General features: G+C 36.5%; 1 protein-coding gene across 1 annotated transcript in view; it reads right to left on the bottom strand.

The window, feature by feature from the left end:
* The window catches only part of Ten-m (teneurin transmembrane protein Ten-m), a 748,404-nt gene that overhangs the window by 355,525 nt on the left and 367,895 nt on the right, over positions 1-24,984 (bottom strand). The window contains exon 3 of the mRNA XM_076533045.1: positions 12,460-12,774. Coding sequence (XP_076389160.1) covers positions 12,460-12,774 — 315 coding nt within the window. The remainder of the gene's footprint in view (positions 1-12,459; positions 12,775-24,984) is intronic.

The following is a 24,984-nucleotide window of genomic DNA, read 5'->3' as shown; positions in this document are numbered from 1 at the left end:
ACAATCGAAGTCACGAGTTTCGAGAAATTTAATCGTTGATCGGCTGGCTTCTCCGTCGCATTGCGGGAAAATCGGTGGAGCAGAAAACAGTCGAGTCTAATCCCTGGCACGCTTCGTTTAAACGAGAGATGGCACATATACAACAATCTGATAAGGTTTATTTTCTTTACGCTCCGCTTTTATTTAAATAAAAAATTATTATTGCTGATCTTAATTTTTTGTGCATTCAGTAATTCGTATAGCTGTGTTTTGTCCGATGGTAAATTGCAGTTGCAGATTTTTGTAAGAGATTTTGAAGTTTTATGGAGTACAAGTGTAGATATCGCAAATTTTCAGATCAACAAATAGAATTTAAATATTTTAAATTATTTAGGATTCAAGGTTCAAATGTTTCAAAGAAAATTTTAAGGTTGTAAAGCTTCAGATTTCTGAATAATGAAGGATTCAAGGTTCTAAAGATCTGAAATTCGAAGAGATTGCGGCCTCAAAGCTACAAATCAAGAAATTTGCACACTTTACAATTTCCAAGACTTTAAAGATTTAAAGTCTCAAATTCCTTAATTCTTAGAGTCACAAAGATTCTATAGACCACAACTCTAAGATCTCCAAGTTCAAAAATTCAGAAATTCCCAAGGCCTCAAAGTGTCAATGTATCAAATTTGCAAATTTACAAATTTTTCGCATATCCAAGGTTTCAATGACTTAAAATTTCAAATATTCATATTTCTACAGATCCAAAGACTCTAAAGTTCAAATCTCTAAAAATACCAAGTTTAAAAATTCAGAAATTCCCAAGTCCTCAAAGTGTCAATGTATCAAATTTGCGAATTAGAAATTTTTCTTATTTCCAAGGTTTCAATGACTCAAAGCCTCAAATATTTATATTTCTACAGATCCAAAGACTCTAAAATCCAAATCTCTAGAGTATTAAAAAAAAAATTCTTAAGGCCTCAAAATGCCAATGTTCCAAGTTTGAACATTTTCTACTTCACAAAGCTCCAAAAACTCAGTCTATCAAGTTTTCAAATTCCTATAATTCCAAAGACTCCAAAGTCCAAATCTCTAAAATGTTCAAATTCCAAAAGCAAACAATTCTTAAGGCCTCAAAGTCTCAACGTACCAAATTTGCAAATTTCTTAATTTCCCAGGTTTCAAAGGTTCAAAGTTCCAAATACCTAAAATCTCAAGAACCCAACATATCAAATCTTCAAAATTCTACAACTCTGAAGGTCCGAAAGTCCCAGTTTCTAAAATCACTGAACTCCATGATCTAAAATTGTTAAATCCCAAATTTTCAAGGTTCCGAAGTCTCAAATTTCTATCTCAAAATTCCAAAATTCTACGTCCCATAATCTCAAAATATTCTGATATCCAAAGTTTCAAAGAGTTGAAGTTGCAAATCTTGAGAGTCTCAAAATCCTAAAGTACCGAGTTTTTGAGATCTCGAAGCCTCAAATCCCAAAATATTCCAATATTAGAATTTCAAAAACTCAAAGTCCCAAATCTTCAGAGGTCAAAAGTCTCACAGTTCCAAAGTGTCACAACGCCAACTTCCTAAGTTTCCAAATTCCTAAAGAACGAAATACTTGAACTCAAAAGCAAGAATGACTCAGAACCAATGACTCAAAAACCTCGAACTACCAAATATTCAAAAATTCTCAGAATCCTATAAATTCAAAAATCTTGAAACTCTCCAACCACACCTTGACCCCGCGTTCGATCATGAATTCTTCATCCCCAAATGTCTCAACCAACAATAAATTTGCTACTTTGACAGCCAAAAGTTCGATTCCTCCGAAAACCAAAAAGGAAAATTTCTCCGATTCTAAACGGAACATCCACGAGGATCCGATAAACGGTCCGGCAGATGTTTAAGTTACCGCAGACGGTGAAAGGAAGAAAACGAAGGAAGAAAGTGGACGAGAGAGGTCCCGTCTGGTAGAAGGTACACAAAGAGAGAAAGAGAGAAAATCAGCGAGGGATACAACACACGTGTCGGAATGTAATTTCTTGTCTGCAAAAGACAATCGAAGAATTGGTCCTGACGGAAGGACATCGGTTCCGAGCGGGATCTAGCCAGATACTCATCCAACGTAACCCAGGAAAACAATTTCAATCGTTCCAAATGTAGCTTTGATGTTTTCCAAGGATACCTACGCATTCCTCTGGTTCGTGGACTCGCAATTCGTTTTTTGGGAAAAAGAAATGGCACGTGTTCCCGGTATTACGTTCCAATTTCGTCGCCCTTTGTTTGCCTTTTAAAATCACAAGATGGCTGACTACTATGATCGGGAACAAACGATCCATGAAGTTTCACTCTGCTTTCAAACGGATCAGTTAAATCGCTCAGGCAGAAAATCTTGGCTAAAATTTTCTAAAAGGCTGTTTGCATTTTACATGAACAACGTATTAAACAATGCTTCACACATATGTCTAAGACGCTCTTCTTATTGTTAGTCAGATTTGTAAAACAGCGTCAAGTTCACAGAATGTCTGAGTACTTTCGACTTAGAACTTAACATTGATTTTTAAAATTTAAGAACACTTTGTTTCATAAAGAGTTATAATTATGGTTCTTGGTGTGAACAGTTGTTATGAATGAAATTTTGTTCTAGATGTGTAGGTGACCTGGTTGAAAGTTAAGGGTCAAATACCATGTTCGAAACGCTGAACCCTCCACCTATAATCCCCGTCTTTCGGCAATGAACAAAAAATCAATATATTATTTGATATCTCGTTTCCGAGCGGCGGCTGTTTAACGCCTGCCTCTCTTACGTTCTTCTCGTTCGCGTTCTGTTTCGCGCCCAATTTGCGTCCCATCATCGCTGCGGAAGAAGCAATTTCTAACTTAAATGAAACTCCCTCTCGCTACCCTACGATCGACAGGATACGCACACATACACGTACAGTGTTCGTCTTCGAGGTTTCGAGGGACGCCACGGAAGTCCTCCTCTCGAGACGATCGTTCCAAGACCTACACGCAACTCACCACCTCCTCGTCAGAATTCCGCAGCGAGCTTTGAAACTTTGCCCGGCGCACGCAACTGGTCGGTCTGGGCTCTCAGTGACCCCTAACTAACCTCACCGCGGGTATGAAGCCAGCAAAATATGTACATAATAGCAAAATGCTTGGACGGGGTAACGAACGTAAATACGGATCCCTCTATAAAATGTGTAATGTTACACAGTCGGGCCTGAACGTTAACAGTACACAGATGGAGGCATATCTTACTTGAGTTAGAAATTTGGAACGTGATGATTATTAAGAACACCCTGAAGAGATGTGAAGTTTGGAATTTTTTGAAGGTGTTAGTAATAAGATCAAACGGATCGTTAACAGGGCTCTAACTTGTTGAAACAACCGATTGCTACAAAGATTCCTAAAAGGGGTAGACGGTCGTTAATGGCGAGCGAAGACGAAATTTGATAGCCCTGGACGACAAAGGTTTTTTGCCATCGGAAACACAAATTACGCCTTGGATATAACGAACTGTACTCGCACAAAGGATCTTCCGGATATCGTTAACTACCGGTATCGAGTATAAGGGTACGTCAAGAACAGGACCAGAGATGGCTCTTTAAAGTGTCACTGTACCCACATGTGAGGGGCGTATTTATTGGAAACGAAAGTAAGTAAATTTTGGAACTTGGGAAGTCTGATACAATTTCATGACTGAAAAGTACTACAAAATGACACTTATGGTATATTAATTTGTGAGTTAGAGGTTCAAGAATATTACTACGTAAACGTTTCATCAATATTTTGTATGCAAAAGAGTTGCTTGTTGGCCTCAAGAAGCAGTCTTTATGAACAATGAAATATATCCTATCAATGTTCGACGCGAGCTTTTAACAAAAAAAAGCGTCAAAATGTGCTTATGATGTATTAAATTCAAGGTTAAAGAATGAAGGAAATGACTATATAACTGTCTCGACATTATTTTTAATGTAGAGTGATTGGTTATCGGCCTCAAGAAGCAGTACTGTTATTATAAGTAATGAAATGTTTTCTGTTAATAGACTGGCACTTATGATACATCAATCTTACAATTGAACAAAATTATATCATCATTATATCATCAAAATTATGTGAAACTATAGCTATCTAGTAAAATATACTTCATATTTAATATTCATACTTTGCATTTTGATCTATGTACACCATTTTATATAAACAATATACATTAAACATTCACATAGCCACTTTTCTCACACTCTAAGCTTTAAATTAACATATCACAAGTGCCATTTGAGCACACTTTTATGTCATCAAATCGTCTTTCAACTAATACCGCAATTTCATTGTTAATATTATGATATAATGCTTTGAGGCCAACAGACAGGCACTTTGCGCTACGAACATCGATAGAACATTTATGAAGTCATTTTCTACATGCTTCAAGCTTCTCATTCGCACGCCACAAGTATCATTACGCGATACTTTTCAGTCATGAAACCGCGTTAGACTCCGGACGTCTTGAAATTTGCCTTTCGATTCCCTGAATTATTCATAAACATCATTACACGGAAGCGATAAATTATGCAACGCCATGCAGAGTCAGGTCCAAGTGAGTCAGCCTACATAACTCGTGTCGGAACCATAGAAATTTCGCCGCCGTCATCGGAGGGTTAATAATCGGCAACGCGTATATATAGGTTTTCATCGTGGAATGAATTAGGATTTTCGTGGGTGTGTAAGGATACGGTCGGCAGGCGTGACGAATTCCACGATCTCACGGCGCGGAATCGTGGCCCCCGCTAATGAGACGGAAGTAATCCCCCTCCTTTTCGGGTATTCATTCGTCCTGGTTGAAAGCTCTCCAGGGTCGGTCATGGTTCCGGCGCCAGCAATGGATTTCCCCGCGAAATTCCGGTCGCGCTCTCTAATCCGCGTCGTTTCCGACCTTCGACGCTCTTATACCAAGGAAAATCACGCTTTATCACGGATGCACGCCTCTCTTTACGAATTATCGTCTAGCATATAATTAAACCACCCTCTCGCTATTAAGCAGTCCTGCGGGTAACGCGTTTTCGTTCGCCGCGAAACAATGGAACTCGTCAGTCTTGTCTACGGCGCGCAGAGAAAGGAACAAGGTAGAAAAAGTTATAACACGCGTGATCGATTTTTGCTCTTCGGAAAATTTGTGTATAGCCGACAAGGAGAACACCTACCGTTCATTTTCCAAGCTTTTTCTTTGTCCGGGAAAAGAACAGGCGAACTGGGTACCGTTCCACCCCCATTTTCCGCCATCTACGCATTCCACATTTCAACCACCGCTCTTCGGCTGCCTTGAATTCCACGAGTACACTGGGAACTTCTCTTTTCTCCGCCGCCATTATACGTTACATACCGGTTGTTCACATATCGCAGACTATTAGTGAATAGTTTGTGTCAAAACTTGGCCCAACTGCGAGAAAACGATCCTACCGGTATGCGAGGAGAAGCTTGTTCGAAAAGTATTGAAAAACATTTCACCAGTTTATAGGGTTGCCTCAGAACGAAAGTTTAGGGAAAACCTGTGTTCCGCCTTTTTTAAAGTAAATATGCTAATTTTATTTATAATCAATTTTTACCTTTCGAAACTTGCGAGGTTCTTCGGAATTTCGGAATTTTAGGGATAATGGATCTAGGGACTGATTTGAAGACATAACTTGCGGTGTTAACAGTTAAGGGATTTAAGAATATGGAGGCGTGGAAGTTCAGAGATGTATTAAGATGGAGATATAGGGCATTATATGACACATGGTTATTTGAGGAATTAGGTATATAGTGACGTGGAAATTTAGGGAGTAATTTAGAAATTTGTGAATTTGAAAGCTATAACATTCAGAAACCTGAAGATTTCACAGTCTTGAGACTTTGCTAAATTTTCATCCATTTATGACAATATGATAAATCTATGTATTGATGTCAACCCAAGAGTTGGTGCATGAACAAGCTGACGTGTTTAGAAGAACTACTTCGATTGGTCCGAATAGAAAAATTGACGTCTCACACGTACTTTAGGTGATATTGGCACGAGCGATCGCACACCAATTTCGGCAAAAAACAATGACAGGCAAACGTCTCGGGAGTGAGATAGTGCTACTTGCGTTCAGCAGTTTTTATTGTCATTATTATTCTTATTTGCCTGTATGTAAACCTGGAAGTGTTCACGGTGGGGAGCTTCTTTTACTTTGGATCACGCGCCAACTCGTGGGTTGACATCTGTACTGTCAGCGTTAAAAGATATCTGAGAATACGTTTTACTTCCTCGTTTTTTGATGCAACTGGTATGTATGACTGATATAATTGTTTAGTTATGAAGGAAGTGTATGTGAAGCTTGGATATATTCTTTTTGATTTAATCGAGTGTAGGTGAATTTTTCTCGGTGTTCAGAACTCATCTTGTGGGGAGTATTGTTGTAGAGAATTATCAAGTGTGAGAGTTTAGACAGTGATATAGGACGTGGAGATTATAGAGCGGGGATGGTTAGGTGAGTTTGTGTATTGAAGAATATATGAGAAATGGGGTACTTGTGTGTGCACTAGCGCAGTGATGATTCAGGGAAATTTGGAATTTTTTCAGTCAGATGTTCTGAAATCTGGAAATTTGACAATTTGGAATTTTTAGACATAGAAAGTGTGGAATTTTTGAATTTAGACAACTTGGAAATTTTACAATTTTGAGAATTTTTGAAGTTTTGAGAAATTTGGGAATTTTAGCAATTTATTTTTCTGTATGTAACGCTGGAAGTGTTAACGGCGGAAATGGACCCTTTTTATTTAGGTCGATCAAACTCGTGAGTTGATATCTGTATGTACTTAAACTGTCCTGATTCCCCTTTAAACAAAAAGCTGAGCTTGCATTCGTAACGACAGTACATAAAGTCCACTGTCAAATGTTACAAATCTCATTGAAACATTGGTTACAAATTCCAACTGGACGTATCAAAGGACAATTAATTAATTGTAGATTTTACAATCAACAAGTTAACATACCAATTGCACAATTTGTAATGATGCACATCTATTAGTTGAATGTCGAGAGTTGAACAGTATATCCAGTAATTTCACACTCAATGATAAGGGCACGTGCAGAAATTAGATAACCATTGATGATAGCGCGTGTAGTAATTATACACACGTCGATGATAGTCGATGTAGTAATTACATACCTTACAATAACTCGACAAGCAGTAATATAACGTGGTCTCTGATAACGTTATCGCTGTAATTTATATTAAAATTATTATCCAATCTTGTTATAGTTTATATCAGCAAATTTATGTGAAAATTAGTGCAAGTTATATACGTGAAAAGTTATTTAGTACCACAGAGTAAGGCATGTTTTAATTTTTACTTGATGTAAAATATAGACATCCAAAGATTTAAATACTTAAATTATTCAAGTATGTATGTTTCCATAGTTTTGGATTTTGAAGGTCTTAACATTATTAGATTCACAAATAGGTTTTCAAATTATTTAGTTCTTGAACTTCTAGGTGTTCAAATTTTCAAACTTCCAAATTCCGAGGTCCCCAAATTGCTTCATCCACAGATTTTAAAGTCCTTAAATCATAAATCCTCAAATTCTTAAGGCCTCAAGCTCTTACGTCCTCAAATTCTTAAGGCCTCAAGCTTCGACGTCCACAAATTCTTAAGGCCTCAAGCTTCGACGTCCTCAAATTCTTAAGGTCTCAAGCTCCGACGTCCTCAAATTCTTAAGGCCTCAAGCTTCCACGTCCTCAAATTCCCAGATCCCCAAATTGCTAGACCCACAAACTTTGAATTCCTCAAATTCATATATCTCCAAACTCTTAAGTCCCCAATTTCCTAAATCCCCAAATTCTCATATCCTCAAACTCCTACGTCCCCAAATTCTCATGTCCCAAAATTCCTAAATTACTTCATCCCCAAATTTCAAGGTCTCAAAATTCCCAAGTCTTCAAAGTGCACAAATCCCATATTTTCAAGTTCATAAACTCTTGAAATTCCAAAATTCTTAAATTTCCAGTCGAACTTCCAAAATCTTCCAAAGTCCAAATTCCTCAAATCACCAAGTCAAGTCCTTAAATCCCTAAACCGTGCAAATTCGCGATTATTGCAACCTTATCCCCGACTTTTTACAATTCATATCAATTCATCATCATTACCGTAAGGGGTAAATTCGCTAGTGGTTGAAGTACGTTAAACCGCACAGTACATTATGCAGCACTCAGCGGTGCATTCGAAGAAATGGCAGGTGCTCCGCGTGAAATTACGATCGTCAAGTGTTCACAATGTGACCAGGTTTGTTCGAAATCAATTAAAGCGAGACATCTTGTTCCTGTTTACGTCTGCCATCAGCTCGCCGGAGTATCAGAGGCAGGATATTAGCGTGGATGCACGTTAATGGGTCGTATTGCAAGCAAAGCGTTTAACCGTGATCGTTTATTTCAAAGATACCATCTCGTTCCGGTTTCCTCGAACGAAAGGAGACATAACGTTACGGTAATATATCCTCGGTGAAATCTTTTCCGCGAGATGAGCATCTAAATGGAAATGTTCGTCGCGGGGAATGGATCGCGGGCTAAAACGAGCGTCAGCGTTGTAAGGCGGCTCTTTCCCTCGAGCCTCCCTCTTCCGCGGCGCAAAAAATGCGGTTTGAATCTCCCCCCCTTTTTTTATTGACCGTAATGGGAAACAGGCGAGTTCATAATAGACATTCTACCCGCGGTTCTCGATACTCCATTAAGATTTCAGCTGAATCACACAATGACTCTCGGCTAACCGCAAAGACGACAGCGAGAATAAAGAGACTCTTCGTGGATTTTATTCTATGACGTGACGAACACGCATTCTATGGCGAAACGTGACGGGAAGGTGGACGTGTATATCGGCATCATCCATCAAACGCGAGTTCGTTTCTTCACGGAAAAGTAATTTCGACCCTCGACACACGTTGTGCACGCATTACGCTTGTAGGGTTTGGTCTACGCGTGCATAAATCGGCAATTACCCACTGCAAGGGATTAGCATGACAGTGGAAAGCAAAGAGTCATCCTAGAGTTTAGGGTAGCACCGTGTGTATCGAATTGCCGTGGATTGACGATAACGTCTTCGATCATTCGTAGGAACTCCTTGTCGTGATAGATTATGGGTGCGAAGACGAATGGATGGAGGTGAGGCAGTCGATTCTGCTCGTAACTTCGATAATTTTAGTCTGTTTGTATCTAGTTCGGATTTACAGCTAAGTTTATGTCGGATATAACGAGAATATTAGTTGTGAGGCATCATTGTTTAGCAATTTCGCTTTGTCAGTATGGAAGATCGATGTACAGCAATCATGTACGTAACATAAATGTTACTTTTGAAACATCAACTTTTAGTTATTTCAATCTGCGCATAAATAATATAGACCGAGAACATGCACAGACCTCATACATAACTTAAATGTGATCGTCGAAGCATCATTTCTTCTTCACTTTATACAAATTAATGTTTTGTGAAGCAACGTTGTATAAAAACTACAGTTTGTCAATACGTAATTTAGACCTCAAGCTCAGATCCCACATGTAACACAGATGTTAGTTATGGCACATAACTTTTCGTCGATAACTTCAATAAGTTATTCCATCAGTGCCTAATTCATATTCGAACCATGAGGCACTACTTTGAGCATGTAACTATATCAAACTCGCTATTAAGTTTGAGGCACTAATTTTTGACAAATAATATTAATAAATCTGCTCGATTAGTACGTGACAAAAATAAACCTAAATGTACACCTTAAAAGTGCTCCATATACTAATTGTGAGGCTTTACTTTATGACTGTTTTGTACTCTATTATTATCTATCCAGATACAAGTCCAAATTCTGACGTCAAAATTAACTGAGTTCCGTATTGTAAGGCATTACTACATGCCTATAATGCCACCACACTCACTGGATTACTATCTCAACTGAGCTCAACCCAAACACAGACTATAAAATTACCTTATACACTAATTATGAGGCATTACTTTTTGTCTAGATCTTCAGAAAACTCAATTTATTAATATTTAACATTATATCTTATTTAAACTCAAACATAAGCTCAGTATAAATTTAGGAATCAGTCGAACCCTTCATTGTGAGGCATTATTTTTTGCTTATAACTTCAAAGCACTCAGTCCCTTAATATCTACTTTGCACGTAGACTTTAAAATCATTTCAGAGCTTAATTTTGAGGCATTACTTTATGTGTGGATCGTCAAAAAACTCGATTTATTAATATTTGATATTAATATCTAATTAAAATTCAAACTTAAGCTCGGTACAAAATTTGGGAATTAATCGAACCCTTCATTGTGAGGCATTATGTTTTGCTCATAACTTCAAACCACTCACTCCCTTAGTATTCACCGTGAACACAAACATTAAAATTACCCCAGAGCTTAATTACGAGGCATTACATTTTGCTTAGAACTTCAACAAACTCCATTAACCCGCAAACCAGATCTGAATCATGAGGCAGTGTTTTCTGATCAAAACTCCAACAAACCGAACGTCATAATAACATTTATTTGAACTAAATGAACACGCAATTCAAGAAAATCACGGAACTTTCCACAGAACATCGTTACATCATCACCATCACGTCCGATCAAGATCTACCGCTCCGCGTTCATCGTCATCAGCCTTGCGCGCGTGAATCTTATCAGAAAGATTGCCTTCCCCGAATGTTTTCATCCTTTCGCTATCAATCTTCGTTAAAACAACTCCATTTCCTTCTGATGGACCGTAGCCATCTTATTCGCTCGTTGGATACCGCGGTCGAAACTCCTCGCACGGAGGACAGAGTTGTCGCGCAAGTTCAAGCGGCTAAGTGACTCGATTAACTCGTCCTATGTCACTTTTCACATGATAAATACCTTTCACGAGCAAGTGTCCGGCATACTCGAAGAACCCGGGAGAGGGTTTTCAGGTACCGCTGCGCTCAGATGCTCGCACAGGTTGCAATAGACGGCTCTGAACTACCACCGCGTACACCTCCGCGGCGATACGTCATCCTTGACAAGCCGGTGTGCCGATAACCTCCGTCTCCGGACAAACCTGCCGTGTGTGGCCTCACACCTCATTTCGAGAAAGGCTATCCATCATGTTTGAGTAATGTAGGGACACGATTTCACGTTATTGCGAATGACCAACTTCGCGGCAACGTTTCCCTACTTTATGCCCAGATTATCACTCGGGAAGTTCACCTCTTATTACTTCGCGTTAAGGCATCATAATAACTTCTATATTATACCCTTGTGGCATAATAACTTCTGGATTATCGTTTACGGATATAATAATAGCTAAATTGATGTTCTGCCGCGTAATAACTTTTGAGTCATAATAAACTTTAGTTTTAAATGTTGATCTCGAGGATTTGAATCTTACGACTTTGAGGCATTGTGTTTTCTTTGTTGCGATTATGAGGCATATTAAATTCTGTACTACGATGATAAGATATGATAACATGTACCCCACAATGCTATAGCATAAATATAACTTTGATAATAAGTCGTTGTGGCATCAAGAAACCTGTATCACAGTTGTGAGACATTCTACTCTGTATTTAATATTTTTCGAGAATCGTAAACTTTATATGACACACCTTGAACTTTATATTACAATGTTAAGACGTCATAAATATCTCTTATACTCCTCCATATATCAATTATAAAGCATCATAACATATGTATTCAACTGTTGAGGCGTGATGACTGTCTTCATGCAATAAACTTGAGGCATCATAACCCCTAGATTACGATAATAAGACATCGTAACTTCTACATTACGGCGTTGAGGTATGACAGTAAGCTCTGTGCTACTGTTTGAGGCATGGTAGTAAGCATTGTGTTACTGTTTGAGGCATATTAATTTCTTTATTCCGAAAATAAGGCATAGCAGTAATTCCTATAATACGTTTCGAAGCATATTAACCTCTATATTTTGAACTTGAGGCCGAGTGTTAACCTCTATGTTACAATTTGAGGCATGTAAACTTTTATATTATGATAGCACGACATTATGATTTTTATACTACGGCCTCAAAGCTTAATGGTAACTTGCGATATAATAGATTTGAAGCATTTTAATTCCTATATTGCGGTAATGGAACACTATATACTATACATTACAAACTTAAAGCATAATGACATCACCTATATTTACTGCTTTGATGCATGTTAACTCCTACATTACCGCGGTGAGGCACTAAAACTTCATCCTACAATGTTCAAGTATTATGATAACTTCTAAATTATAACATTGTGACCTCACGGTATCACACTTTCAATGCCTTACAGCTATCAAATTGAATGTTAAGACAAAACTACATCAGTTTACTGGGTTCTTAATATGAAAGTTCTTTGTTCTTATGTCATTAGTTATTTTGTTTCTCATAATGAACGTAAATGATACGTCAACCTGGTGGATGGACATAAATTTAGTAGAAACAGCTACTTACCGTTATGAACGAGCAGAGCAGAGTCACGGGCAACAGTGATTAGGTCGCTGTCGGTGAGTGTTTCGTCGGATGCGTTTCCGGAAGTCGGTGTGTCACTGAGTCCAGCACCAGTGCTGGGCATATGATACAAGGGATGCTGTTGTTGTTGTTGATATGCACGTTGTTTATGCTGACTGGCGTTGTAGTGATTTAGATGTGACTGCGTGGTCTGGTGATTGTTCGGAGGGTAGCCGGAAGTGCGACTTCGCAGACTTGGCGAATTTTCCTCACCCTCGCTGCCGCTCAAACTATAGGCCGGGTAGAGCCGTCCCTTCCCTGGAAACAATCAACAGATATTCTTTATTCTCGCAATTCTCAAACTTGCTGGTTTTTAAGAAATTACTTAATTTTTAAATTCATGAATTTTTTCATTTTTAAATTATATTAATTAACCTAATTGGAGGAAAATATTTCAAACTGTTATATTGTTAGATTGGTCAAAATTTTTTGTTTTGTAAATGCTCGAATTTCTAGATCTCTAAATAACTCAAACTCTAAAAATTCTCCAAACTCTCCAAATTTTCCAAATTTTCCAAATTTTCCAAATTCTCCAAATTCCCCAAATTCTCCAAATTCTCTAAATTCTTTAAATTCTCCAAATCCTCCAAATTTTCCAAATTCTCTAAATTCTCTAAATTCTCTAAATTCTCTAAATTCTCTAAATTCTCCAAATCCTCCAAATTTTCCAAATTCTCTAAATTCTCTAAATTCTCTAAATTCTCTACATTCTCTACATTCTCCAAATTCTCCAAATTCTCCAAATTCTCCAAACTTTCAAAATTTTCAAAATTCTCCGAATTCTCCAAATTCTCTAAATTCTCTAAATTCTCCAAATCCTCCAAATTTTCTAAATTCTCTAAATTCTCTAAATTCTCTAAATTCTCCAAATCCTCCAAATTTTCCAAATTTTCCAAATTCTCTAAATTCTCTAAATTCTCTAAATTCTCTAAATTCTCTAAATTCTCTAAATTCTCTAAATTCTCCAAATTCTCAAAATTCTTCAAACTTTCAAAATTTTCGAAATTCTCCGAATTCTCCGAAGTTTCCAAATTCCTTAAATTCCCGAATTTAAAAACTCTCATATTCTTTCATTCCCAAATTCTCCAAGTCCCATATGCTTCAATTTCCAAATTTTCCAAATCCCCCAAAATTGTCCAAATTCCCATATCTCAAAACTTCCAAATTTGCAACTTCACTAAAATAAAATCCAATTACTCCTCTCCCCACATCCTTAATTTCCCTAAGAAATCCACCAACCCTCAGTACACAGCAGACAGACAGATCAAAATGAAACTAATTTACAGCGAAAGTTACGTATCAACCAGGTAACAGGGGCCATCAACAACGTACGAATAGCAATGAATTTCCTCGATGTTGAGGTTCAATAAAGTGTTGGCCACTTTGCAGCTGTAACAAGAGACTCCCCCTCGAAAGATGCAGGCCATCGTGGCATCGGAAGAGAGCAGCTCGGTGTCCATTTACCAAAGAGCCAGAAACACGTTGTTGCATCAAGGTTCGTAGGGTTTCAACCGAAGGTGGCAAAACAATTCCAACGTCACGCGCACTTGGACAAACATGGAAGAAACACGAGACTTCCTGATCGTTCCCTCACCCTGGGGATACATCCCGAATGGACGAATATTCTTTTCTGGTTCCTACGCTATTACGTCATCGAGTTTCTTTCGGTCGAGATGAACCCCGACAGATCTCCAACGAGATTTCACCGGCGTTTTTGTGCGAGGCTAAAAGAGAAGACTAATCGATCCCACGGGTGACCGCGAGATGTCATCGTCGGGAGGATGTCCAGAAACAGAACAGATGTTGCTGAGCGACGAACGAACAGGAAAGAAGGCTTCTAATGGCTGTAAAAGCCGCACAGTGCTTCTCAATTTGTTTTTAATTGGTGGATCGTCTTACTTGCACTATTTTTGTAAGGTTCGCTGTAATTAGCTTTTGAGGCCGGTTCAACGGCAGTTAGTAGGGCACTGGGACTGCGCCCCAAGGACGCGTGCACCTAAAGAGTCTGATGGGCTGAATTTATGGATCTTGTAATTAAATTTTTGCGAAGTAGATTAGATACGTGTTCGTCGACGTTTTCGTTCTGAATATTAAGCTGGTTATATTTAAAATTTTGGTGTAACAATATTTTCCATCAAACTTTGTAGTCCTATTTAACGTCATCTAACTTTTTAAAATTCTATGACCTTTGTTTATAATATAACACTTAATAGAAATAGAGTTTTTGCACTCTAAAATTACATATACGATTTCTATCATATGTGTGACGATCATATGTGTAACTTGATATTTTTACGTTTTGCTCATATTTGAGGTTAATATCTAACCTAACCTAAATCCAACGGTAATTAACTCTGTATGTAACTATCCCTAAGTATCTAAAATGTATTAGAAATATCCTTGTGTTTCAACAATTTCAATTTAAATTCGTACATCCCCAGCTTATTTAATAGTGCAACTTCAACAACTTTGATGAGTTAGAAACACTGAGATTGTACTATGATTTCATGACAGAAAAGTGTAAGGAAATTGTACTTGCAACAGATAAAAACAAAGCATAAAGATTGAAGAAAAAGGGTACATAAGCACCTTGTTAATATTCTTAATATAACATGATTAATGGCCTCAAGACAATGTACACCTACAGTAAATAATGAAGTGTACTTAATTCTGATGGCTGACGTCTGAGAGCATTTTGTGACAAAAAAAGGTTATGAAATGGCACTTATGATACATGAATTTAAAGCTTAAAGTATCACGAGAAAGACTACATAAACCATTTAACGATATCCTAAATGGAAAATGGTTAGCTAACTGCCTCAAAGCAGTGTATCTGTTATAAATTGCGAAATATATTTTACTAGGTAACTGACACGATTTTATGGCAATTAAGATATCGTGATATGCTACTTATGGCACATCAATTTAAAGTTTATAGTGTGCCAAAAATTGTCATGTCAATATTTTACCAATATTATTAATCCAAAATGGCTGTCATCTTCTTATAACCTTCGCTGTTGGGCAATGTTACAATGAAAATGAGGTTTTTACTTCAGCAGAAGATCAGTTAATTTATAACAAAAATTTGAGTGAAACATTAACTCATTTATCCTAACCTAATCTTAAATTACATATTAATAACCTAATCTTGTATTTAAATTTATTTAATTATACCCTAATCCTAAATCTGAATAATCTGAACTGTAATTAACCCCAACCCCAACTAACCTTGCTCGACTGAACCCAAATGCATCTAACCTCAATCGCCATTGCCATCTCCTATTCTTAAACACTATACCTATAGTTCTAAATATATCGATTGACGTAACAACTATATCTGAACGAAAGCTGAATATTTAAAAATTCCGTCTTCTATTTCAGCCAAAACGACTCAATTCAGGAAATCGTGAACGATTTTGCTAAATATTTGAAAACCGACCAGGAATAATATTGCAAGATTTATTGGAAATAGAATTATTGATTGAATCCTGAACGTGGACATATACTAGACGTCATGATAGTAGAGATTTGTTCGATGGAAAAATCGTCGCAGCTCAGTGAATTTTTGATGCGGAACAGCAGAATCCTGGCCGGTCGGCAGCATTATCGAACGATGCTGAAAAATCTTTTGAACTACAATTAACGGCGGCAAAGAGGATAGCAGAGGCAAGCTGAAAGGGAGGTAAATTATTAATGAAGTTATGGCAGGCAATGAAATTAGGCGTGTCCATCAGTGATGAGTTGCTCGACATTTAATTATGGTCTGCGTGTAATGCATCGAGTTTGCGACTCCCTCCCGAACCCCACTCGACGAGTTTTCAAGTAATTTTTTTTTTGCAGTGTCCTCGGTGAAAGGGGACCACTGTAATGCAGCGTATTATTAAAAGGAGCTACCGTCATTGCACAACAAGGACAGCCCTTTGTAACTAGGTTCATAATGCACCTACTGTTGATGGACGCTATCGGAAGCATCAAACTAATTCATTACTGATCAGATCGTTCCCTTGCTGTTTCTTCCTGTAATTTTTATTTTTTATTTCAATTCTCGTATATATTTACGTAGTTAGGTTACGTAGTTAGCTAATTATTTTTATATGTATGTATTTCAATTATGAGTAATTTTTGTTTAAAATTATGTAAATTGCATAAAAATCAAGGGTAAACGGTAAATTGTAATTTGGTCGAATTATTTAGTTATTTTTTATTTTCTAGCTTTTGTTTTCGATGGCAGAAATAGTTTATAAAAATTCTGCAAGAATATAAAAGAAATTGCAGCGATCACTGTATGAAGATTATTTATGAGGCCGGATTTAACGTAACTCAAATTCACAAAATGTATATAGCAAGGATTCCATTACAAAATTAGGTACTTAAATTATTAAACTGAAGGTATCTGCGCATGAAAATAATAATAATATTTAAATAAATACACTAATACTTAAAAAATTCAGCATTCGTGTGACGCTCTACTCTTAAACAGTGAGGCCGTGATTGTCGTGCTTCAACCTTCTGAAATGCATGTAAATGAGCTTCCATTATAAAATTAGACACATTGGTTACTAAACTGAAGTCATATATCCATGGAAGTAATAATAATATTTAACGAAATAACCTAACGTTTAAAGAACTCAACATTCGTGTGATGCTCAATTATTAAACAATGAAGCCGTGTGTATCATTGTCCAACTTCCTGAAATGCATGTAACTGAGCTTTCATGATGAAATTAGGGACACAAATTACTAAACTGAAGTCATATATCCACAAAAGTAATAATAGTATTTAAAGAAATAACCAGTATTCATAACCTGAGACTTAACTAACAGTGAGGCCGCGTGTATAAGACCTACAAGACGTATAAAATGCTATTACCCTTACAAAATCATGATAACTCAAATGATATTTACAAGAATATCTCAAAATATAACTCAACATCCGCCGTGAGGATTAACAACCTATGAGGCCGTGTGTATGATGCCCCAGAGCCATAGTACGTATATGTTATAAGCTTGAAACCAGAAAACCTTCACGTAGCCATTAAATAAAAAATGTGAGAAGTGAAGGTTAAGTGAAATTCGACAGAAACTGCCCCGATCAGGATTGACTTGTCCACGTTGCTGTCACTTTCCACGTCCCGTTAATGAAATACTATTGTCCGTGTCCGCGTTAATGGAATTATAGATTCTCGCGTACGCGCGCGTTGTTGCGGTATCATGGGAACGATGATGGAATTATGTGGGTTAACACAATCCACGTTCGAGGTTAGGAAGAAAATTTACAATCGTTCACGCACGTGCACACACGGCCGCCGGATATATGATCGCAGGAGTCTCTATGGTGGCCACAATATTCCCCTATGGTAACTCGATAATGTATTATGGATACGTGAAATTCGACGAGAATGCCGCGTATATACACCGCCGGAAAATACAAAGTGTTTTGGCCAACGAGTATCCGTGTGGAAGAGATTGTTTCACGCCTCGTCTGTGCTCGCCTTCTCACGCGCCTCGAAACCCTTTGTTCACTTCGATTCCATCGAATTCAAGTTTAATTAATTTACCATCAGATCCCTCTGAACACCTTTCTCAGACCCGTTTGACCCTGTTACAACAGTCACTGTTGTCTTTTGCCAGAAGTCGACTGCACTGACTTTTCGTAAAGAGCAAATCTCTTCAACTAGGATGTGATCCTCCATGCAATTTGAATGAGAAGATACTTCAAAGAATATTCTCACATCGAGATCAATTTGAGGATGTTCAAGGTCATTTATATTATATAAATGATGTATATAAATGATGTATATAAGTGATATATGTAAGTGATGTATATAACTGATATATGTAAGTGATGTGTATAAGTGATATATGTAAGTGATGTATTTAAGTGATGTATGTAAGTGATGTATTTAAGTGATGTGTGTTAGTGATGTATTTAAGTGATATATGTAAGTGATGTATACAAGTGATATATGTAAGTGATGTATTTAAGTGATGTATGTAAGTGATGTATTTAAGTGATGTGTGTAAGTGACGTATTTAAGTGATATATGTAAGTGATGTATATAAGTGATATATGTAAGTGATGTATTGAAGCAATGTATGTAAGTGATGTATATAAGTGATACATGTAAGTGATGTATTTAAGCGATGTATTATAAATAATTCATATTTTATATCAGTATCCAATTTGCAAATTTCAAATATAGCATGAAACTGTTCATTACGAAGAATTGACTAGCAGACAATCCTCAAAAGCACTAGAAAGTGATCTTGACATAAAAATATGCTTTATAGAATATTTGTCATTTAATATTACCGAAGTATTCAATTAGGTGATCCATCTCTATCAACAGCTTGCAAACCGACCTAACTTATAGATTCCTATATTTCAAAAGATCAGTGCAATATCAGCTTGAAAGTTGGAACTAAGTGATACAAAGAAAAATAAGTCTTTCAATTTTATTTCTCTGATCATCGGTTACAGGGCTCGGACACGAAGAAGACAGTATGTAAATTTTGTGTAAAGTCAAGAGGCTCGCGTGTATTCATAAAGTTCAGACATAAATGCCGTTCTAAGAATACCCTTAATATGTGACTTGACGCAGAGTCTAATACACTATGCATTTGTATGCACGCGTGTGGGTGTCGTTATGCAACCAAGTGTCGTGACATCGCGTTAGAACGATCCGACACGCGCAGATAAAACGTTTATTAAACATTATCCAGTAACCGGCACGGAGGTAAAACGGCACGAAGCATCGATACGCAGGGAATGGAAACATGAAATGTTTAGGAGCTACTTTTAGAACGTATTTCACTTATCAGTAAAATATATTAAGATGTTCTTTAATAATTTCATTTGTGTACAAAAATTTCAACTAATGTAGATGAACATTTAATTTAGTGGTATTTAGGATATTTATTAATTAGGAACACTTTCATGACAGGAAAGTGTGGAGAAATGGCACTTGTGATAGGTCAATGTAAAGCTTAGAGTTCGTAGAAAAAGAGAGTATAAGCGTTCTGTTAATAGTTTTTATGTAGCATGAGTAGATGACGGCCTCATCTAGTAGTTTAACTTTAGGAAATTTATTTATTATTTAGAAACACTTTCATAACAGGAAAGTGTGGAGAAATGACACTTGTGATAGGTCAATGTAAAGCTTAGAGTTTATAGAAAAAGAGTGTATAAACGTTCTGTTAATATTTTTTATGCAGCATAGGTAGATAACGGCCTCAAGACAATGCTTACTGTAAGGTATGAAATGTACTGAATTTGATAGCTGACATCTAAGAAGATTTCATGACAAAAGAGTGTAAGGAAATTGCATTTGCGACAGATGAAAGCGAAGCTTAAAACTTGAAGAAAGAAGGTGTACAAACACTTTGTTATTTTTAGTATAACGTGGTTGGTGGCCTCAAGACAATGCATATATACAGTAAAGAGTGAAATGTACTCAATTTGATAGCTGACGTCTGAGAAGATTTTGTGACAGAAAACTAATGAAATGGCGCTTAGGATACATGAATTTAAAGCTTGAGGTTTCACGAAAAAGACTACATAAACCATTTAACGATATCCTAAATGGAAAATGGTTAGCTAACTGCCTCAAAGCAGTGTATCAGTTATGAATAGTGAAATATACTTTAGTAGGTAACCGACACGATTTTATGGCATTAAGATATCACGAAATGCTACTTATAGCACATCAATTTAAAGCTTATAGTGTGCCAAAAATTGTCATGTCAATATTTTACCAATATTATTAATACAAAATGGCTGACATCTTATTACAACATTCACTGGCGGAGAATAGTAATATTGAAGATAGTTTAATCTTTTACCTTAGCAGACGAATAGTTGTTTTATACAATGAATTTTAACGAAACATTTATTATTTATAAGTCTTAAATTTTAAATTAATACATGACAAATAAAATTTTGCAATATTTTCATACTATAAACCAATCATATTCTGGATTGAACAAGATGCAATTTCGCATTGTAAACTCTGAATCATTTTCTCCGCTACAGGAGTTAAAATGGTTTACTCAGATAATATATTTCCAAATTCCTCAAATAGTGCAATTATCGAATCACGTTCAAAGTGGAAATGGCAGCAGAAATATTTTTAGCGGACCTCCAAACGTTTACAGGCTGCGATCGCTCGAATTTCCGTTTGTATTCCGAAATAGAGCGTGTACTATTATCGTCCGGGCGGTTAGGACCACTTCGCGAAATGGGAATGGGCCGTCGCGAATGACCGTTTCTCATGACACCATGAAATAACACGGCCGTTCGATAACGACGTATCGGTATCACCTGATTATCTAATGCCATATTTGACTTGACGTTGGGGGAGTGAGCGAAGAGGCGGGCGGATACCCATGAAACAGGTCGTTCAGCATACAACGGCCACGACAAGGCACGGCATCCTCGACGTCGAGCTATCGATTTTCCCTGCTGGCTCGTGCGAATAGCTACGACTTGACGGGGTTACGAGGTAAACGAGTTCTCTCCTACGTCCATTCTCTCCCTCTTTCCAACAGCCTCTATGGCGAACGCGTTATCCGAGATTATATCACAGGTAAAAAGATTGCGTCCTGGATAGGACAATAGACGTTTCCCTTCATCGGGAAATTGGATGGGAGCCTTTTTACAATCCTACTGGAATCGTCTTACAAATGCTTGTACCTGATCGTAATTCCATTTTCAGAGTGTAACGACGGGGTACAAGTTTGAAGGGCCTCACTTGGGCACCGGGTATTTAGCCCATTCTGAAACACTTGCTTATATAAATAAATAGATTTTACTGTCCCTTTTGGAAATAATTGCAAGATGTATTAGGTATAGAAATATCAGAGTGAGGTCTCCTTTCAGAGGGAGCCCCATTTTGAAACACTTGGTTGTAGAAATGTATAGATAAAATTTACTGTTCTTGTTGGACATAATTGCAAGGTGTATTGGGTATAGAAACATCAGATTGAGGTCTCCTCTCACAGAGAGCCCCATTTTGAAACTGGTATAAAAAAATAAAGGAAATTTATGGTTCTTGAAATAATTATAAGCTGCATTAGATACAGAAATATTAGAAAGTTACTGAAATATAAAGAAATATTGATGAAATGGTGATTATTAATAATCTGTTAAGAAAGACGATTTAAGTAATACGATAGTATCTCTTGGTGTGAGGGAATAAAGATTTTTGTTTGTCTTTTAATTGTAAGAATTATTGATTAGTGTTAGTGTAATTGGATGTATTATAATAAAATTAAAGAAAGGTTAAAATGTATACTATTCTGAAATGTGGATTTTGTAAAATATATAAAGACAAAACAAAAATAGTATTGTAATAGTATTTCAAATTTGTTCAAAATAATTGAAAATTTGTCCTAAATAAACTGTAAATAAAAATTGAAAATTCATCCTAAATAAATTATACGTAAAAATCAGAAATTTATCCTAAGTAAACTATAAATAAAAATTGAAAATTTGCCCTAAATAAATTATACATAAAAATTAGAAATTTGTCCTAAGTAAACTATAAATAAAAATTGAAAATTTGCCCTAAATAAATTATACATAAAAATTAGAAATTTGTCCCAAGTAAACTATAAATTAAAATTGAAAATTAGAAATTTGTCCTAAATAAACTATACTCAAAATTACATATTCCTACATATTCTTATCTGTCTACATTCAGTAAATAATTATTACATAAGTATTAACCCTAACTTTCCTAACGTGTAATGATCACTTGCATTTAAATTGAAACTAACCTAAAAAAATAACTGAATAATGTATAATAAATAAAATAGTGTTATAATAAATAATAAAACCCCATCACGAGAGTTTTCATTATTGAAAACAAGGAATTTAAAGTCCGCCACTTTGTCGAGTAAGTGTAGTGTTAACGTAATGACAGGAGAAGTTTTTTGCTGATGTAACTAATACAGCATAAACATTCGCAAAAGAACGATACACTGTTTTATTTGTTGTTATTAGCTAATAATATGCTTGAATGGTAAACGAGACAAGTAACCGTGTGAATCGCTGTTAACGCTAATAGGTTGAAATAAGAAAATGAACAAAATGGATACTTGACGCGGGTCTGCCATCAAAGAGCTGGATCAGGTTAGTCAGACGGCTACGCTTTAAAGTCAAATAGCTCGGGAAGAGGTCAAGCATGAAAAACGCGTAAATGACACCTCTCTTGCTCAAACATCCTAATTTCTAGAACGGGGAAAATGCGGAGCTCGTAAAAAATCTTCAAGTGCGTTACAAAGTTCGCAGTAAAAACTGAAGGAGGAAAAATGCAACGCCGAAGAAAGATCAGCAACTTTTAGTATAAACCTTATTTGCACATTTAACTCTTTAGCAAAATAAACGCTTTCTTTGAAATGATGGTTACAAACTGCGCATTTAAATTTTAAATTTATTTACTACATTTTCGTATCTGATTTATTTGGTTATATTGCATTTTTATGTTAGATTTATTTATATTACGCTTTCATATTAAATTTGTTTAGTTGTTACGTTTTAATATTAGTTTTACTTACTACATTTTACAAAATTTATTATTATTTTGCCTTAAAAGTTTCAAATCTTAAAATTTTGGTATCTTAAAACTTTAGAATTTTGGGACACCAATATTTCGATATTTTGGTATTTTAGTATTTTGGTATTTTGGTATTTTGGTATTTTGAACTTTGAGGCACCAAGGTATTAGAATTTTGGAATTTCAAGCTTTGAGGCTATGATATAATAAAAGTTTTAGGCTTTGAGGCAACTTAACATTAGTGGAACCTTAAGATTTTAGATCTTGCAGCCCTGAAGCATTGAGAACTTCAGATTTTTGTCTTTGAGGCACCAAAATTTTAGAATTTCGAGTACTAAGGCATTAAGCTTTTAGAAATTGTGTCTTTGATGCACTGGGATTTCAGATTTGAAACTATAAGGCACTGACAATTTAGAATTTAGGACTTCGAAGCATTTATAATTTAGAATATGGGACTTTGAAGCATTTGAAATATACAATATAAGGCTTTGAGGCGTATACAATCTAGAATAAGGGGTTTTGAGGCATTGGCAATTTAGAATATGGAGCGTTGAGGCATTGATAATATGCAATATAGGGCTTTGAGGTATTTACAATACAGAATATAGGGCTTTGAGGTATTTACAATACAGAATATAGGGCTTTGAGGTATTAGCAATTAAATATATAGCGTTTTGAGGCATTGACAATTTAGAATATGGGGCTTCAAGGCAATTGCACTTGAGAACATTGTACTTTGAGGCATTGATAATTCAGAATTTAAGGTTTTGAGGCATTGGAATTCTGGAATTGAGAATTGTGAGGCAGTAAAATTTTTTAATTTGATATGTTGAAACATTGAAATACATTTAGAACTTTGTAGTATTGAGGCTTCAGAATTTAAGACTTCGAGACATTGAAATTCTGCAATTCAGAGCATTAAGGCATTGATATTATTGAAATTTAGATTTTTGAGACATTGGAACTTCATTGCTTTACAATTTTGAATCTTGGTATATTCCCACTTTGAAACTTTGAACATAAGGACTTTGGATCTAAGTAGCTTCATATTATTAAGATCATAATATTTTCTAACTGTGGGACTTTGAAGCTTTCAACTTTCAAGAATGCAAGACTTTATGAGTTTGTAACTTGAAACCAGCACGATCTTGAAATTTCACGAATTCAAAATTTCAAAATTTCCCGATCTGGAAACCTGAACAAGCTTCCTTGCCTCATCCCCGACAATATAACGAGAATCCGTTCAACCCCAAATTCTTACCAGAGCAAAAATTTTCCAATTTCGAATGATTTGTATGCTCGCACGGTACTCGCAGCATGACGAACCCTTCTACGAAAAATCTTTGACTCATCAGGAACACGTAAGACGCCAGTTCTCGAAAGCACCAACAAAAGTCACGTTCCGCGGCGTTCCTCGTTCCGTGCGCATGCAGGTATTTACAAAACGTACTTCGGCCTAATCGACCACGAATCTGCTTACAAGATTTCCATTACGTCACGCGGTTGTCTAACTCCCATTACAATTAGCCTCATAACTCTGTTCGAATTCGGATTCGGTACGCGTGACGCGATGTCGTTCGCATTTGTACGATACGGGATCTCTGGGAGAAGAATTTCTCGGCGGTGAAAAAGCAAGCAGCGTCGGTATCTTCGACGGGTCACCATGTAAGGAATAACGTTTGATGTTTGTCCGCTGACGGGTGTTTAGAGAAAATTATAGGTTTCTTGCGGTGGCCAGGCTACGACATTCACCTGAATGAGTGTCGGCTGTGTAAGGCGTGCTTCGAATATCGATCTAGAGTCAACGGTCAGGCAAGTACGTTAGCAAACCATCCGCTGGTTCTTCGATGAACAGGCATATTCGATTTCTTCTGTTCCCTTTCGTACCTAGGAAAAATGACCAACGTTCTAA

Source organism: Megachile rotundata, chromosome 6, assembly GCF_050947335.1.
Source record: "Megachile rotundata isolate GNS110a chromosome 6, iyMegRotu1, whole genome shotgun sequence".
Taxonomy (NCBI): Eukaryota; Metazoa; Arthropoda; class Insecta; order Hymenoptera; family Megachilidae; genus Megachile; species Megachile rotundata.
The sequence above is the reverse complement of the archived record's forward strand: the minus strand, read 5'-3'. Positions and strand labels throughout refer to the sequence as shown.